Source organism: Drosophila takahashii, chromosome 2R (assembly GCF_030179915.1).
Source record: "Drosophila takahashii strain IR98-3 E-12201 chromosome 2R, DtakHiC1v2, whole genome shotgun sequence".
Taxonomy (NCBI): Eukaryota; Metazoa; Arthropoda; class Insecta; order Diptera; family Drosophilidae; genus Drosophila; species Drosophila takahashii.
In genome coordinates this window covers 3,656,563-3,674,071 of record NC_091679.1, presented here as the reverse complement: position 1 = coordinate 3,674,071, position 17,509 = coordinate 3,656,563, and the positions used below count along the sequence as shown (strand labels likewise).

Here is a 17,509-nt window from a genome sequence, read left to right as displayed (position 1 = left end):
GCCTATATAATTGGACTAACCTTTATTATTTTCGCTGAAATCTACTCTCAATACATCACGGCATTCCTAAAAAATAGTCCCCATTGTCAACCATTGCCCATGTCTTTGGAATTCGACGCCAAAGTTTTCTCTGATGAAAAAAGAAATCTAAGAATTAAATCATAAATGTAACTAATTTTAACTATTCATTGTATGCTTTAATTTCGGTTTAAAGAGTTTTCATGAGCACATTTTATTGGATTTATTAAACGAATAAAACCGCTTTTTTGATTTTATTATCTGCTCCTAAATCCTGTCAAATTTAAAAAAATAGATCAATAATCACTATTTACGGTCCCTGGTAATTTTTAATTGTAATATTGTTATTTATGTAATATTGTATACTTGTAAATAAATATGAAATAAACCAAATTGATGCTTCGTCCTTGAAGTATTTAAGCTATAATCTTTAAACTAACCTAAAACCGAAAAAAGAGATAATGAAATGATAAACGAGAGAATACTACAAGTTTCTGTCGTGCGTAGGCTTGACACTCCCAATTTCTTGTTTTTTTGTTTAGAAATTTTATTTTGAAAGAAGAGGTTTTAGAGGAATTTATGCAAAAGACATGAAGTCAATCGGATTCATATAACCGGAGATACAGATTTTCAAATTTGACAATTTTTGTCAAACTTAAGAAAATAATTTTTTTCGGCCAAATCTTGATACACGATACACAAAAAAGTTTCCGGCAAATCAAAAATGGCACCCAATAAAGGTGTTAGGCCTGCACCAAAAACACTGTCGAGCAGTGTATATCGAACATATCAAGATATTTTTCAAGTTGATGTTATTGGAGAATATCAAGTTGATATTTATCGAGAATATCATGTTGATATTTTTATACCCGTTACTCGTAAAAGGTTATATTGTATTCGTGCAAAAGTATGTAACAGGGAGAAGAATGCGTTTCCGACCCTATAAAGTATATATATTCTTGATCAGGGTCACTAGCCGAGTCGATCTAGCCATGTCCGTCTGCCCGTCGGTCTGTCCGTATGAACGCTGAGATCTCGGAAACTACAAAAGCTAGAAGCTTGAGATTTCCCATACATATTCTTGGGCTCGCTACGCAGCACAAATTTATTTCAGCCGAGCGCAACGCCCCCTCTTCCGCCCACAATCGCCCACTAACGATTTTAAAATTTGTCTGGCGCCCACAATTTTAAAGATTTTCGAGAAGTATAAATGCAATTTTGTTGTGTATATTTATGCCTATCGAAATGCAGAAATGCATTTTTCAAAGTGGACGATTCATTAAAAAGTTATACGCAAATTTATATATCCATCTCCCTCGCGCTCCCTTTAGCCGAGTGACGGGTATTAGATAGTCGGGACCCCAACCCGACTATAGCATTCTCTCGTTGATATTCTTTTCAGAATGCGGATACACCTTTAAGATGCTGAGTAATTTGAATTTTCCCAAACCGAGAAGACCAGATAAACTGTTCGCAAAGCGAATCGGTTTGTTTTGACTCCCTTAATTTATCTTAAGGAAAACAATTACAGAGTGCTGTTAGCGCACAGCTGTTTGGGTATAAGTCAAAGGCGAAGTTAGCTGGGATTTAGTTTCCTCGCCTTAGTTGGCTTTGGGAAATCAGCTGCCGTTTCATAGAGCCGAAAATCCTGGCCAAATCCTGATACACGTGTTTACTAATTTTCCTAATAGTACACGTAAAAAGAAGTTTCAGGCAAATCAAAAATGTGACCCAAGAAAAGGTGTTCGGTTTGTAAAAGAACCGCCCATGTATGTATGTACATTGTATAATAGGGCAGGTCAATTTGTATGGGGCTGAAAAAATTAATTTTTTTTCGATATGAATAAGAAATGTTTATTGAAGAGTGTTATGTGAAACTCAATAAACTGAATAAAAAAAGATTGATTACAAAAATTCCTTCTGTCCGTCTGTATGAACGCTGAGATCTCGGAAACTACAAAAGCTAGACAGCTGGGATTACCCACACATATTCTTTGGCTTCCTACGCAGCGCAAGTTTGTTTCAGCCCAGCCCCACGTCCCCTCTAACGCCTCTGACGAAATCGTGAATATGCAGTTGCTGGGGCACGCTATTGGATCCGGCTTTGGGTGTGGAGGGAGGTTATGCGCCTACAGATTCGCATACTGACTACACATTATTATTATTAGATTAGAATTGAGCGTGCTAGCGACAAGAGAGGATAGACTAAACTAAAACCGGAAGATAATGATAATTGAATTCTGAAATAAGTATTACAGGGACAGAAAAGATTTAGAGAAAGTTAGCTAAACGAATCCACGGATGTTATTGTGGTCGCGTATGGCCCTCCCAACCTATAAGCACCTCCTCAAAGCATGGCTTCGGTTAACCCCTTATACCCTACGATCAATAAATCAGCAGCTTAGTTCAGTTCAGTTCAGATTATATATTCATGGTTTTTGTAATAATTAATTTTGTTTTGATTGCCATACTTAATGTTTATAAAAGGAGTATAGTTATTCAGGCAATAAGGTAAAGCGAGGTAATAATCATAATATAACAATGTGATTTTAATTGATATAAATTTAACTTAAATAAATAGTTTTGTATTTGTTCTAGGTATGTTATTTATTCTAACATCTTTTCCAAAAGACATTCTTGTTCAAAAATTTTTAATTCAAGTTTTAGATAATACCGACTTCAAGAGTCATAAATCGGCGACTGTAATTTAATTTATCTTCATTCACAATTTCTTCTATTCTGTTTTGATTTAAATTTTGTATACATTTTCGTTTACTTCACGGATTGGCGAGAAAAGTGTATAATAATTGTTGCATCCACAATAGGGATGTCGAAATATTTAAAAATATCGTATCAATGATATTCTTTATTTAAAAAAAAATCAAAATGATATTTGATATATCAGAAAAAAAATATCTTCATATCAGATATTTTTGATATTTTTGTTTTATTATTTTTTTTTTAATTTTAAGCTGCATAAGCAATAACCACTAAACATTAACCCACATACGATCTTAAATTATATTTCTATAATTTTTAGTTTATATTTATTAATAAATAAAAGAAAACAATATTTATTTTTGTTTCTTTCGTTTTTATTTATTATATTAAAATCAAGTATTTCCCGCGCATTTTTTTTACCGCGTTTTCTTGAATTCTGAATGCTATGCTATGCATTTTCACTTGCCGAAAAATAAATTTTAGCGGCGCTCATCTTTCACATATGTATTTTTTCTTGTCCCGATGAAAAGTAAGACCACATAAAATTATCAAAAAAATTTAAAAAAAAAAATCGATGATATATGATAATTATTCAAAAAAAATATCACGATAAAACTATTTATTTTTTCGTAAAAAATATCGATATATTGATATTTTGATTTATTTTCGACATCCCTAATCCACAAGCGTTTTTGTGGCGACATGAAACTACGATCTGGGCAGTGTGAAAATTGGTAGATTTGCTAGTAAAGATCATGGTGGAACTATACAAGGTGGTCTCGTCAGCTCTGCTGAGGACGTTAAATATGTTTACCTCTCTGTCTCTCTTAAGCGATAGAATGAGAAAGCTAGATAGAGACTGGCACAAATAACGTCCTCAAAAGAGGGCAGCTCTCGCGACGAGATCACCTTGTATAGTTCCACCATGTAAGATGTTCTCCGGTTCGCTCTCTTTTTCGTACTACTTTATTGACAGCTTCAGTTGAGTTAAGATAGTTGAGTTAACATACTAGATAACAGAGTGCACAGACTCTGGAATTCATACAGTCTCATACAGATAAAAATATACAGGGAAAAACGCAGTTTGACCGAACATCCCGGCACCCTTGAAAGGATCTGCAATGCTAGCTTGTGAACTGGCCTAGAACAGTAGCCAGAAGGAGTTCGAAGATGAGCAAGTCGAACTAGCCCATCCTTGCCCACTACCACAGCTTCGATACTGCCGAATTTCCAATGTTGTGGAGGGCGATTACACTAGTTTACAAAATAATATTCTTGGTGTGCTCCCCAGCAATTGATGGCAAATTCTGTTAGTGTTGGACCTCTAGACCACGAAAATAGCTTTAATTTTTTTTTCGATGGCACAGTTTTTTTTTAAAGATTTTTTAAAGTTCGAAATGTTAAATTTCGGACTTTTTTCGAATTTCTTCTTATATCTCGGCAGATATCCACCCGATTGGGCCAGTTTTAGTTTTATTTTAAAGTCAATAGATTAGAGCTTAACTTTTCCATACAGATCTATATGATTGGATAAGTAATGGCAGCGCAGAAACTTGACAAAGATGAAAAATGTGTTTTTTGGTCGACTGTAAGTCGGCTGTATATATCGTAAAAACTCAAAATAAATCCGTTGAAAAATCATAATGGTTACAAACTTTAAGTTTACATCCTACCGAATAAAACAAGCCGGATATGGCCCAAATCCATGGAAAACTGGATTTATGGTGGATTTTTAAAGTTCGGATTTTTCCACTTTTTTCGGTTGACAGAGTCCAAATTTAAGTTTTATCATAGGCGGCGACATGTAAACAAAAATGAGTGGTGACGACAGGCGGGTCAAAAAATAGCTAAATTTAAAAGCTAGAAAATTATAAAATAAATTCAATTTCTGAAAATTCTTTTAAAAATATAAAATTGCTTGCGTTATGACTGTAAGTATTTTTAATTAAGTACTATCCATTTGGATAGTTCATTCTTATGAAAAAAGTAACCTTAATTTCAAAAATTAAATTCACTTTAATAATTTTCTAGCTTTTAAATATCTGATTTAGCTATTTAGTGACCCGGCTGCCAACACCAAATTTTTTTGTTTACATGTCGCCGCCTATGATAAATCTTAAATTTGGACTCTGTCAACCGAAAAAAGTGGAAAAATCCGAACTTTAAAAATCCACCATAAATCCAGTTTTCCATGGATTTGGGCCATATCCGGCTTGTTTTATTCGGTAGGATGTAAACTTAAAGTTTGTAACCATTATGATTTTTCAACGGATTTATTTTGAGTTTTTACGATATATACAGCCGACTTACAGTCGACCAAAAAACACATTTTTCATCTTTGTCAAGTTTCTGCGCTGCCATTACTTATCCAATCATATAGATCTGTATGGAAAAGTTAAGCTCTAATCTATTGACTTTAAAATAAAACTAAAACTGGCCCAATCGGGTGGATATCTGCCGAGATATAAGAAGAAATTCGAAAAAAGTCCGAAATTTAACATTTCGAACTTTAAAAAATCTTTAAAAAAAAACTGTGCCATCGAAAAAAAATTAGTGCTATTTTCGTGATCTAGGGGTCCAAAACTAATAGAATTTGCCATCAATTGCTGGGGAGCATTTCGGCTGTAAACTAGTGTTATCATCGTGTATGATGACCAACGATCCAACGGTGATGTTTGTTGTAGACTGAGACCATTTGGTGCGAGATGGCAGTTCGTTGATGTATTCCGATGACCAGCGGCGCCAGAACTCTTGTTTGATGGCCGTCACGACATCAAAATACTGAAGATTGGTAAAGTTGACAGTATTAATTTGGCGCTCTGGTAAAGCGCGCAGCGATTTTCCAATTAATAGGTGACCTGGAGAAATTGCTCCATAATCACTCGGATCAGACGATAATGGTGTGAGCGGGCGTGAATTAAGAATGGTCTCAACTTCAGCCGCCACTGTGGTGAGCTCTCCCAAGGTCAGCCGTGTATTCATGAGTGTTCTGTTGAGCAATCCCTTCGCGCTTTTCACCGCCGCTTCCCAAAGGCGGCCGAAATGTGGTGCCTTAGGAGGAATAAAATGAAAGTAAATAAAGTCAGAGGAACCAAATGAATTAATTGCATCTTGCGTGGCTCGGTCGAACATAAATTTCTTCAGTTCGTGAAGATGATTAGCAGCGCCTGTAAAGTTGGTAGCATTGTCACAGTAGATGTCTGATGGCAATGCGCGTCGAGCAATCATTCGTTTGAGAGCAGCGAGAAATGCGCTCGTCGATAATTCTGACACAACTTCTATTAGTACAGCCTTTGATGCCATGCAGACGAAGACTGCTAGGTAGGACTTAACAGGACCCTTTCCACGTATGCGAAGATAAGTATTGATTGGACCGCAAAAATCTATACCACGCTTGGAAAAGGGTTGTTGCGGCAGCAGTCGCTCAACAGGTAATGATCCCATTAATTGCTCTTGCAGTTTCGGCTTGTAGCGAACACAAGAAACGCAGGATCGAGTGAGCGCCACCAACGCCTTTGGTCCAGCGTGAAAGTGGCGAATATGAAGATGCCGTACATGAAATGTGCGACTTTTTGGGCAAAAGGACCGGATGTTTCTCACTTTCAGGGATATTGGCGTTTTCGAGCCTGCCATCGACTCTGATAAGCTGGAACCTTGACGATAATTCGATGAATGGATTTAGGTACTTTAACTGTCCGTTTAGCGGTCGAGATTTTTGCAAAAGTTTAAATTCCATCGGCTTGTTGTTGGAGATTCCATATCATGCAATCGGATGCGTGTCGTAGTTTTTTTGGTGTCAATCTACCCGCCCGTTTGTCCTTCTTGATTAAGACGGAACATCCATGCCATGAACTTATTGTTTCCAATTTTTCAAGAAGATGGTTAGAACTCACAATGGCTTTGAATGTGCTTTTTCGCTTCTGCAAATTGACTAGTTCCATGTCAAGATTCTTGTGACTGGGAGACGTGGGCCAGTTTGACATATGTTGCAATAGAAACGAGGGACCAGAAAACCATATTGAGGCTTGGAGCTCAGGCGTAGTTGCTCCTCTGGACACAATGTCAGTTGGGTAGAACGATGTTGGTACATATCTCAACTCTCCATTCAAAGTTGAAACTTGGATTTCGGATACTCGATTTCCCACGAACGTCGATAGTGTAACAGAATGTTCCTGTAGCCAATGTAAATCAATTTGGGAGTCAGTCCAAAAGTACGCTGTATGCGGCTTGTCCAGAAGTAGTGGGTGAAACCTTGCATACAACTGCGCCAGTAAATGCGCTCCGCACAGTTCCAATTTCGGAAGAGACTTTCGTTTCACCGGATCCACTTTGGATTTAGCTGTGAGGAATCGGACAGCGATGGTTCCATCGAGGCATTCGGTACGCAGGTAAATGGAGTAGCCATATGCAATTGAAGCGTCAGAAAATCCGTGCAGCTGAATTGATTGGTACTGAGCCTTTATGCAATAGCGAGGAACTGAAAGAGTTGAACAACTTTTGAAGGACTGCCGACATTTTGTCCAAGCGATATGCAAGTGTTGCGGTACGGATTCATCCCAATTCAGTTTTGCGAGCCAAAGTTCCTGTAGAATGATCTTGGCGACGATAATAAGCGGCGACAGCAATCCAAGTGGTTCGTATAGAGCGGACGCGACAGAGAGTATTGTACGCTTTCTGGTTGTTGTGGGCACGTTTTTGGTGGTGAATGCAAATAGTAATGTGTCTGACGTCTGATCCCACTGTACTCCCAGTGCACTGGTCACGCCGTCTGTGATTGGGTTGAGATCAGAGCTCGTAAATAACTGTCGACACTTTCAATATGTTCGACAAATAACACTTATTTAGTGACACATTGGGAAAATTGTCAGAACGAAACAGTTTAATTTCTGTTTTCAGTTTTTTCTGTCTTTGCTCAACAGAAAACAGTTTGTTTTGTTTCAAATGTGTTTCTGTTTTCCAGAGAGTGTAGAGTGTGTAGAGTTTTGACATGACTTTCAGACGTTTACCATTGAACTCCAATATATTATTATGATGACCTGAAGATGCAATCGCCGTATTTAAATGCTCTTGCCCGGGTAGTGCTGGCTACACCAGCCACACAGGTTACTGTGGAAAGGGCATTTTCCGCACTGCATTATGTATTAAATGACAAACGAAGCTCTCTTAGTGCGCAAAACATAAATTCGCTTTTAGTTGTGAAGTTAAACGCCGAATAAAGTTTATTCGATAAATTGGTCAAACATCAAATTTTCATATACACTCAGGAACAAATTTTTACAAAATAAATTATTATTCGGCAATACGAAGTTTACATATATACGCTAAAACCATATCACGCATAAAAAGTGTATTTATATAACTACATATATGGAAAAGACTTAAAATTTTTAAGTTAGAAATAAGCACACAATCCAAAAAGACGCTTATTCTGAGACAGTTATAGGTTTTGATCATTTAAAAACACTTATTCTGTGAGGTGAAAGCAAAAGTCTCCCTTTTTTTCTGTTATTAAGAGACAGAAATAAAGTTTGTGTCAGCCGAAATCAGTCAACAGAAAACACTTTAAAAGAAAAAATAACTGTTTTCTGTCCGAGACTGACAGAAAATTTTAGATTTTTTCTGTTTTGTGAGTAACAAGACAGTTTCAGAAATAAGTGTTAACAGTTATTTACGAGCTCTGGTTGAGATCCTTGTTGATGTGACTCTCGACCAATTCCACGTGGTTTGAGTGCCATTTAGTGAGCGGAAACTGATCGCATTCTAGTATTTTGGTGACTTGATCCTTCACGACTCGCAAAGTCGGTAGGTCATCTGCTCCGGTTAGTAAATCGTCGACGTAAAATTAAGTCCTTATAGCCGTAGCACCAATGGGATATTCGGCGCCATGAAGATCTGCTAAATGATGTAGACTTCGTACAGCGAGGTATGGAGCGGAAGCCGTTCCGTATGTAACCGTGTTAAGCTGGTATGTACGTAGTTGTTCACCTGGAAAGTCTCGCCAGAGAATGTTTATGTCAACATTTACTTGCCTGTACATTTTCGCTATGTCGGCGGTTGGGGCTTAGCTTACTAGTCGAAAACATAGCAGAAGCAGAAACAGATCATCTTGTTTAGTTGGGCCGCACAGTAACATATCATTCAATGAGACTTGATTCGACGTTTTACATGACGCATCGAAGACCATTTGTAATTTTGTGGACTCACTCGTTGGCTTCATCACACAATGATGAGGGATGTAGTAGTGCGGGACCGATAAGTCAGGATTTGTTACGAGCGACATGTGGCCCATTTGTTCGTACTCGTTCATGAACATCCTATATTGGGTGTAGGTTTCCGGTGAACGGAGAAGTCGCCGTTCGACGCTGAGGAACCTTCGACGAGCTATATCAAAGGAGCTACCGAGCTGATTGGGGGAGTCCATAAATGGCAACTTCACAACGATCCTTCCATTTTCCTCTAAACGCGCTGTCTGCTTAAAGTGCTCCTTACACAATTTGTGTTCGGGCTTGAGTCGCTTAGCTGATATTGCAATTGTTTCCACCTCCCACAGACGCGTTTACTTTGTGTCGATGGCGGATAGGCTTTGAGCTAGATATGCATAGGACTCCCTTGATTGATTTGAACGATGGCTTCCTGCGACTACCCATCCGAAATGGCATCGGCAAATGGGATCCGAGCTTGACTTGGCCCACTGCGAGAATATCGAAGAATGCCTCTGCGCCTAGCAGCATGTCAACGCTCCGGGAAAGATGAAATTGATCATCCGCTAACGGCATATTGGGCGGAAGATTCCAGGTGCGATAGTAGGCGTTATACAGAGGTCGAGAGATAATTCAAAGGGCGAAAGTCGAGACTTTATTGTCGTTGATGTGCGATGCTTTATGTGTGTATGCGAGTCGCCAATGCTTCGAATTTGAATGCTATGCTTGTCCCGCGGTCATGAAATTGACCTGGGAGCACGAGTCAAGAAGTGCTCTCCCGAGTCGGTAGGAGCCAAGTGAGTCCTGAACTAGCACCATTGCTGTGGCTAAAATAACCTGTGATCCTTCCTTTGCATCAGATTGCGCGTGAGCATGGGTTGCAGCTCCGATAGGATACGTCAGCGAACTATCAAAGGTTGGTGCTCCGCTGAAATGTGGTTGAGAATAGGCAACTGCTCCGCCAGGCTGTGGTTGCGAATAAGCATACGTAGCTGAGATCGGTTGAGACGAACTAGTCGATGGTTGTGAAGACTCAGCCTGCAGAGAGCTGTGGTGGTGCAGTAGCGTATGATGCGGCTGATGGCAGCTTCGGCAGCGATTTTTCGACGGGCAATTTGACACTTTTTGGCCTTTGCCAAGGCAGTTGACGCACAGGCCATTCTTTTTTACCACTTCTAGACGTTGCTGTGAATCCAATTTCCGAAACTGGTCGCATGCCAGGAGTCTGTGTCCGCTGCTGGAGCTCAAAATACACATGGCCTTGGTGAGGGCAAATGAAGAATTATGAGCGTTGTTAGATGCAGACCAATTTTGCTTCGACTGGAAAGCCTTCCGAGTTTGATTCGAGGATATGCCGTTCAAGTTCAAGTTCAGGATGGCAACGACGAGTAGTCTAGCGGTTCGTTCCATTTGTTCCGAGTTTGCTGATCGCACTTGTCCAAGATCAAGCTAATTAGCATTGACTGCGAAATTTGTCCATCCGAGCCAAGCGACGACAGTGAGCTGAACAAGGCGGATGCATTATCGATGAGGCTGCGTAATTGATGTGCATTTGACGAGCTTACAGGCTGCAATTTTAAGATTGATGTTATTGTTTCCATAAATATTAGCGCTGGCTTGTCATATCGAGCCTTTAACTTATCCAGGACCTTTGGAAAGTTCTCACTAGTGACTGGGAACGCCTTTACTGCTTCCAGTGCTGGGCCCCTCAGACAGTTGAAAAGATGGTTAAACTTTTCGATGGTTGACAAATTCTCGCGAGAAGTGAGCTGTGTAAACGACGTGAGGAAGTTTTTGTACTCCCTGTGAGTACCATCAAAAGTGGGCAGCGGCAGTCGTGGAAGTTTAGATTGCGGTGGTGCTGTGGTACTGGACTCCAACATTGTGCTGCTTAGATCTTCGCCGAGGAGTTGTTTGATAGCCAATTTAGTTGTAATGTACGTATCCTCGACGTCAACGCGCCCGTTGTCGGTTGAATGCAACGTTTCAATTTTGGATTGAATGGTTAGTGCCTGTCTAAAGTAGGACTCCAAAATTCCCAGACGACATTGGAGTTCAGCGGCAGAGCGGTTGAGCAACTCCTCCTCAACATGATCATCAACTATCGATTTAATTCGCGAAATGTTTCTTTTAACATTTGCTCTTTGACGCTTGGCCTCGTCAAGAGGGCTTGGATTCGGTACCATGATTTTTTCAGTGCAGTCAACTTTTTGAGGTTAAAGGCCTCTTTACACCTCAGTAGGAATTTTTGAAATGGAATTTTTCTTATTTCATGTCTGTTTACATTTCCTGTTATCATTCTGAAACGTACTTGCCCTGCCAAATTCGTTCTATCAAATTTAAACGGAAAAAACGATTTGTATTCTTTTAGAATGGATGATGAGTGGTACGTATTTAGATACATTATGAGCGCAATAATCTCGATGGCAACTTATACACTACTGTCTTCATTTTAGTGTACTATTACTGCAACTTGCAATTAATAATCTGGCTATCGCGGCGTTGTTGAAAAAAAAACGTGAAAAAAACCAAAGAAGCAAACGCAAGTGCTGGGTCAATCCCTATCTTAAGGATCGAAACACAAAAGGCAGATTCGCTAAGGACTTTGTCGATATGATCAATAACCCACCAGTGTTCTTGGAAAATTTCCGAATGTCTTATGAAAATTTTATGAATATTTTTTCGAAAATTGAGAAGCATTTGCAGCCACTACGGGAAACTCGAGTTGACGCGATACCACCTCTAACCAAATTCGCAATCGTGATGGAATATTTTGCATCTGGAGATATCCAAAGACATGTAACATCAACATATCGCATTAGCAAGGCCAGTATGAGTGGTATTGTCATTGCTGTTAGTGACGCTATTGCGATAGAGTTGATCGGCGAAATCCCGGCCTGGGAAAAAAATCGTATGCTTAATTACGCTACCAACTTCGAAAGCGAGTGGAATTTTCCAAACTGTATAGGGGCCGTCGATGGCAAACATATTGCTGTCCGGGCCCCAGCAAGCAGTAGTAGTGCCTTTCATAATTATAAAGGATTTCATTCCATAGTTCTTATGGCCATTTGTGATGCTAAATATGCATTTACCTACATTAACGTAGGAGCGTATGGCAGCGAAGGTGATGTAAATGTATTTTCGTCATCACAATTTGGAAGAGATATTCTCGGCGACAGACTTGAATTTCCAAATGACCGCATCATTAATGGAAATCGAATTCCGTACTTTTTAATAGGTGACGATGCATTTCCACTTTGCAAGAGAATTATGAAGCCTTATAGCGGAACAAATCTTGGAAACTCGGAGCGCATCTTCAACTATCGCTTGAGCCGTGCTCGTAGATGCATAGAGAACGCTTTTGGCATACTAAGCTGGAGGTGGATATGCATGCAACGAACTCTTATTTGTCAACCAAAGACAGCACAAAAGGTTACTACGGCATGCTGCTTACTTCATAATTTTTTAATAAGAAATGCCACAGTTGATTACATAGGCGGTTTTGAGGAACAATCAATTGAACACAACAATTTAACATCGCTGCAGCCATATATTGGCAGGCCAAATGATTATGGCAAGATGATTAGAAACCAGTTATGTGCTCATATAAATTCAAACGCAGGCGCCGTACCATGGCAGAACAGGGCAGCCTTTGTCCAAGAAACCAATGAATGAGAAACGTTCCACATATAAAATAAAGAAGACACAATTTTAATTTTTATTATTTTTTTTATTTTTGGCAGCACGATCTTTTCAATTTCAGCTATTGCTGCCGTCACCTTCACCTGCACTTGTTGTAGGGCCTCCTCGGAAAAGTCCTCCATCATCTTGTCCCAAAAAGAAAACATTTCGACATTTTTCAGGGATCCAGTTGTCTTGTTGTCTTGCTTGGTCTGAACCACCGATATGAGGTCCTTCGCTGACTTGAGCAGTTCTCCAATTTCGGTTCCTATTGGGTCACTGTTTTTCTTCTTCTTTGGTCTCTGCGATTTGTCCGATCACAATCAATAAAGAATAAATAGGAATTTTATGAAGCTTACATAATCATACGAAGCCTCCTCAGTGTCCTCTTCCGGGCTATCACAACCACGTTTTTCTGAAGTGGATGGGGCGTGCACAGAAGCAAATGTCCTGAAAAAATAATATTAATAACAATGGTTTCAGTTTGTGTAACTTACTTTCTTTTGTGAGACAGCCCCTGCAGAAATGACATATGCTCTGCCATCTCCCAGTCTATCTCGGGGCCCGTCTTTTCGGATTCGACTAGGTTTATACTCTTTGAGCCACCAGCGCTACCACTTTTTAGAATCTGTGTTGCTTTCTTCTTCGTGTGATAGCGAAGGCTATCACGAAGTAAAAGCCAGGTTGACTTGACCTCGTTGACTGCAAAGTAATGTTTAATGATCACATCCAATTTTTATTGATATAAAAATTCCTCACCTTCTTTGTTGGTGGCAGCACTAACGGCTGCCCAAGCACTTCTAACAGCATTATTATTGCTATGGTTCTTGTTGGTTAAGTCCCATATCTCCGGGCGTGATTTTACTTCTTCTATCAGTTGAATGGTTTCCTCGCGGCTGATGCTTTGATTCCTCTTTTTCTTTTTTCTTGCTCCCGACATTTTTCAAACTCATAAACACTTTGACAGGAAAGGGAATGAACACCATAAATTTCATATGTACTCTCATGGAATATGTACCCACTCACATATTCCAATCGAGTCAAATGTAATGATATTAACAGATCGAATTTCTGTTACTGTCGAACAAATGTTAAATTTTACAAGGGCTTCTATTCAAAATTGTTTTAATCTATGTTAAACATATGAGGCTTTTCTAAGAATTCTGACAAAATTCCATTAGAAGTGTAAACTCGAAATGAAAAATAAAATGGAAAATGGAATCTATTCCATCTCAGATTTTGAAATTTGTATGAAAAATTCGATTCCATGTCACATTCCATCTGAACTGTAAAGAGGCCTTAAAGCTGATGCGTGCGAAACGACAGAAAACTTCTGCGACGGTGTAGCGCGACGACGTCTTGCCGTTAATTTACGAAAGCGACAAATGTGTGGGCGACAAATGTAAGGGCAAGCGGCTCACCGGTGCACAGAAAGATCGAGAATCGAAAGTGAAAGTCGGAGTGAACGTTAAGGGCAAGGTTTTTTCACGTTTAAATAGTAATTATTATTTTATTTAAACAATTTAACTAACACACGTGCCCCACGTTGGGCGCCAAAATGTTGCATCCACAAGCGTTTTTGTGACGTCATGAAACTAGGATCTGGCCAGTGTGAAAATTGGTAGACTTGCTAGTAAAGATGTTCTCCGGTTCGCTCTCTTTTTCGTACTAGTTTATTGACAGCTTCAGTTGAGTTAACATAGTTGAGTTAACATACTAGATAACAGAGTGCACAGACTCTGGAATTCATACAGATTCATACAGATAAAAATATACAGGGAAAAACGCAGTTTGACCGAACAATAATATAAAGTGTATAATAATATAAAGGTAGGACGTTGAAGATCGATCTCCGGACGGGATGCGTTGGCTGTAATCTAAATTTTCAAAAATTTTTCTAAAGATTTTAAAAATTAAATTATACTTTTCACTCATTTTTCTTGGATACGCGAACGGTTTAAAATAAACTTTTAACCAGTACCGAATTCATGGCCCTTTTTCTCGATTTAAAATAATTAATTTTTCACTTAACTTTTAGGTTTCATAATTAGCAGCTTGCGGAATAACTTCTTTACTTATACAACTCACGGGGCTTCCGGTATCTAAGGCCTCTTTACACCTCAGTAGGAATTTTTCAAATGGAATGTCATATGTTTCAAGCCCGTTAACATAGTCTGTTGTTATTTCGGTGAAATAATTTTAAAAAGCTAGCTTGGTCTGACAATGTTGTTGTGTTAAAATTTACATTTCCTGTTATTATTCTGTTAAAATATGTCCAAAAAAGGTTGCAATATCTAACAACATTTAAAAAAATGTAATTTGCAAATTAAAAATATTGTGTCTGCTTTTACAATGGATGATAGCTTTTATTTGAATCTATTCTGAGTGCATTATTGGATCTCAATAATTCTTTATTTTTATTAATCGTACGCACTAGCGGTTTTAAAGTCCTAATAATTACAAAAAATACTACATAGCTGCATTCATATATTGGTTTACGAATGGTTTATTGTAAGATGATCAGAAACAAATTATATTCCCATGGTCTGTGCTATGACAGAACCTTTGCCTATAAAACCATCCTGGCAATGAAAAAATCGAAGACAAATTCTAATTTTACAATATATTTATTTTGCTGCTCAGTTCATTGGCTAACTTCAGAAAATCTCCTGTTTGTAACCTCAGGTGGTTTTCTTCATTTTCTTCTTTATAAGCCTTATTTTCACCGATGGGCTATTAGGGGGACCCCTTTGTGAATGGAGGGGTCCATGGAATCCTAGAACCAGTCAGTGCGCATGGTGTTTACGATTGAATCCTCTTTGTTGCATTGTTTTTATTTTTTCGAGCTGCAGATATTTTTTGGAACCACAATCATTTTGACAACAAACGAAATGAACAGCATTCATTTCATATAACCTCTTATGGAATATGTACTCACACACAAAGTTACAATAGTTTTTCTATTATTTTTTGATTTTTCCTATGGGAGCCATAAGATATAGTGGTCCGATCCGTTCCGACACATGTACTACCTGCAATAGAAAGAAGACTTTTGGGTAAGTTTCATCGCGATAGCTTTAAAACTGAGGGACTAGTTAGCATAGAAACGGACAGACGGACAGACTGACAGACGGAAAGACGGACAGACGGACATGGCTATTGATGCTGATCAAAAATATATATACTTTATGTGGTCGGAAACGTCTCCTTCACTGCGTTGCAAACATCTGACTGAAATTATAATACTCTCTGCAAGGGTATAAAAATGTTTAATAAATTACATTATACAGATACAGATTTTCAATGAGAGTGTACTTTTTAAAAACTTAAAAAATTCTAACTAAAAAAATATTTTTTTTTCGGTCAAATCCTGTTGCAATTTTTTTTTCCAAATCTGTTTATTTATTTATTTATTTCTTTCTTACTTCCTAGTGCTACAAGGAATTAATGCACTAGTCACAAAACAAAATGAAGTAAAATGAAAATGAAGAATATGTAGGTCCCTACTTAAGTTTTACACTTATATCTAACATTTAATACAATTAACAATTATAGCTGACATATTACAAAACCGTTGAAAATTTATTTTAATTAATTTTGGTATTTTATTTTAATTTTAATGTTAATTTTAATAATTGTTCCTAAATTGCGATGTGCTTTCAATTATTTTAAGACGTTGTGGCATTTCCTTCCACAATCGAATGGAATGAATAAAAAATTGGCGATCCGAAGATGCCAGCTTATGTTTAATAGTAATAATGTTTGGGGTTCTCTTCGAGGTACCAAATTTCAATTTTTCATATAAGTAACTGGGTTCTTTGTTTTTTATGATTTTATGTAAAAGAATGAGATTTCTGGCATTACTCCATGATTTAAAATTAAAGCCGTATATACTATTAGCAAGTGACGTGATGTGTTCCCCTCGTTTAATATTAAATCAAATAAAAACACCTCTTAACGAGGTAAAAAACTAGTGACGATCGCACCTTCAACATACAAAAGTTGTGATATCAACATTTGTGACGAAAAATTATTACACTCGTCATTAAATAGACTTTCTAATATTTTCTCATTCGGCCCGCCCTAGCAAACTATTCCAGCCGTTTTCCCTTTACAGGCATTTTCTATTGCAGCGTGCCGAATGAGAAAATATTAGAAAGTCTATTTAAAGTGCCCAAAGTGCCCCAAAATTCGATTTGTTTTTTTGTTAATTCTTTCTTTTGCCATTTCTCTGTTATAAATGTTGTTAAAATGGAGATTCAGCATCCTTAACCAAGTCCCCAATATTTTCAAATTTGGCTAACCTGATGTGACGTCACGCGTCCCCATATGTTTGTATGTATGTTCTGCTGGCGCATGTATGTATGTACATATGTATGTCCTTTTCAAATGTTGAGTTATCGACAAACTTTGGATTTGTAAAAAACAAAAACAAACAATGATTTGCTCTGCTATGTACACACACACGCACAAAATAAATATATCAAAAAAATGCGTATTTTACACACACAGCCATTAGATACATATGTATATGCGTGTGTACGTTTGTGTGTGTGCATTGCAGCTGACTAAGGAATTGATATTCGCTCAAATTCAAATTCAAGATAATACTGATATCCTTTTGCTAAAAGAATATTTCATTTACATTTCCACAACATACTTACATAAGACATTTTGTAACCGATTTTTGTGAACTAAAATTCAAATCGCATTGATAATATTAAAATAACATTAAATATTCAAACCAATTGATTCTCTTGCTCTTTATTACACGTGCTCATATTGTTTAAACAAATTCAAATGCTTAAACAATTTGATTCACGGCTTCCCCGCCCACCTGCCTTCCCTATTTATTAATATAATTCTAATCAAGGTGAAAAATTAATGTG

At 38.0% G+C, this 17,509-nt stretch overlaps 2 protein-coding genes across 4 annotated transcripts in view; one reads left to right on the top strand and one right to left on the bottom strand.

The window, feature by feature from the left end:
- Positions 1–17,509, top strand: part of LOC138912460 (inactive dipeptidyl peptidase 10) — a 591,726-nt gene that overhangs the window by 270,255 nt on the left and 303,962 nt on the right. The window lies entirely within an intron of this gene.
- Positions 11,965–13,560, bottom strand: LOC138912495 (uncharacterized). Its single transcript, XM_070213467.1, has 5 exons — positions 13,380–13,560; positions 13,118–13,322; positions 12,980–13,070; positions 12,725–12,922; positions 11,965–12,589 (listed from the first exon to the last, which is right to left on the bottom strand). The coding sequence occupies exons 1-5, from the start codon at positions 13,558–13,560 to the stop codon at positions 12,542–12,544; spliced, it is 723 nt and encodes a 240-aa protein (XP_070069568.1). The 3' UTR covers positions 11,965–12,541.

What these genes read in the sequence shown, in the direction of transcription:
- LOC138912495 (XM_070213467.1), bottom strand. Translation starts at nt 13,560, where the DNA reads ATGTCGGGAGCAAGAAAAAAGAAAAAGAGGAATCAAAGCATCAGCCGC. An exon ending in AGGAGGCTTCGTATGATTAT is followed by an intron (nt 12,923 to 12,979) that starts GTAAGCTTCATA and finishes GACAAATCGCAG; the next exon opens with AGACCAAAGAAGAAGAAAAA. An exon ending in AGGCCCTACAACAAGTGCAG is followed by an intron (nt 12,590 to 12,724) that starts GTGAAGGTGACG and finishes TCTTGGACAAAG; the next exon opens with GCTGCCCTGTTCTGCCATGG.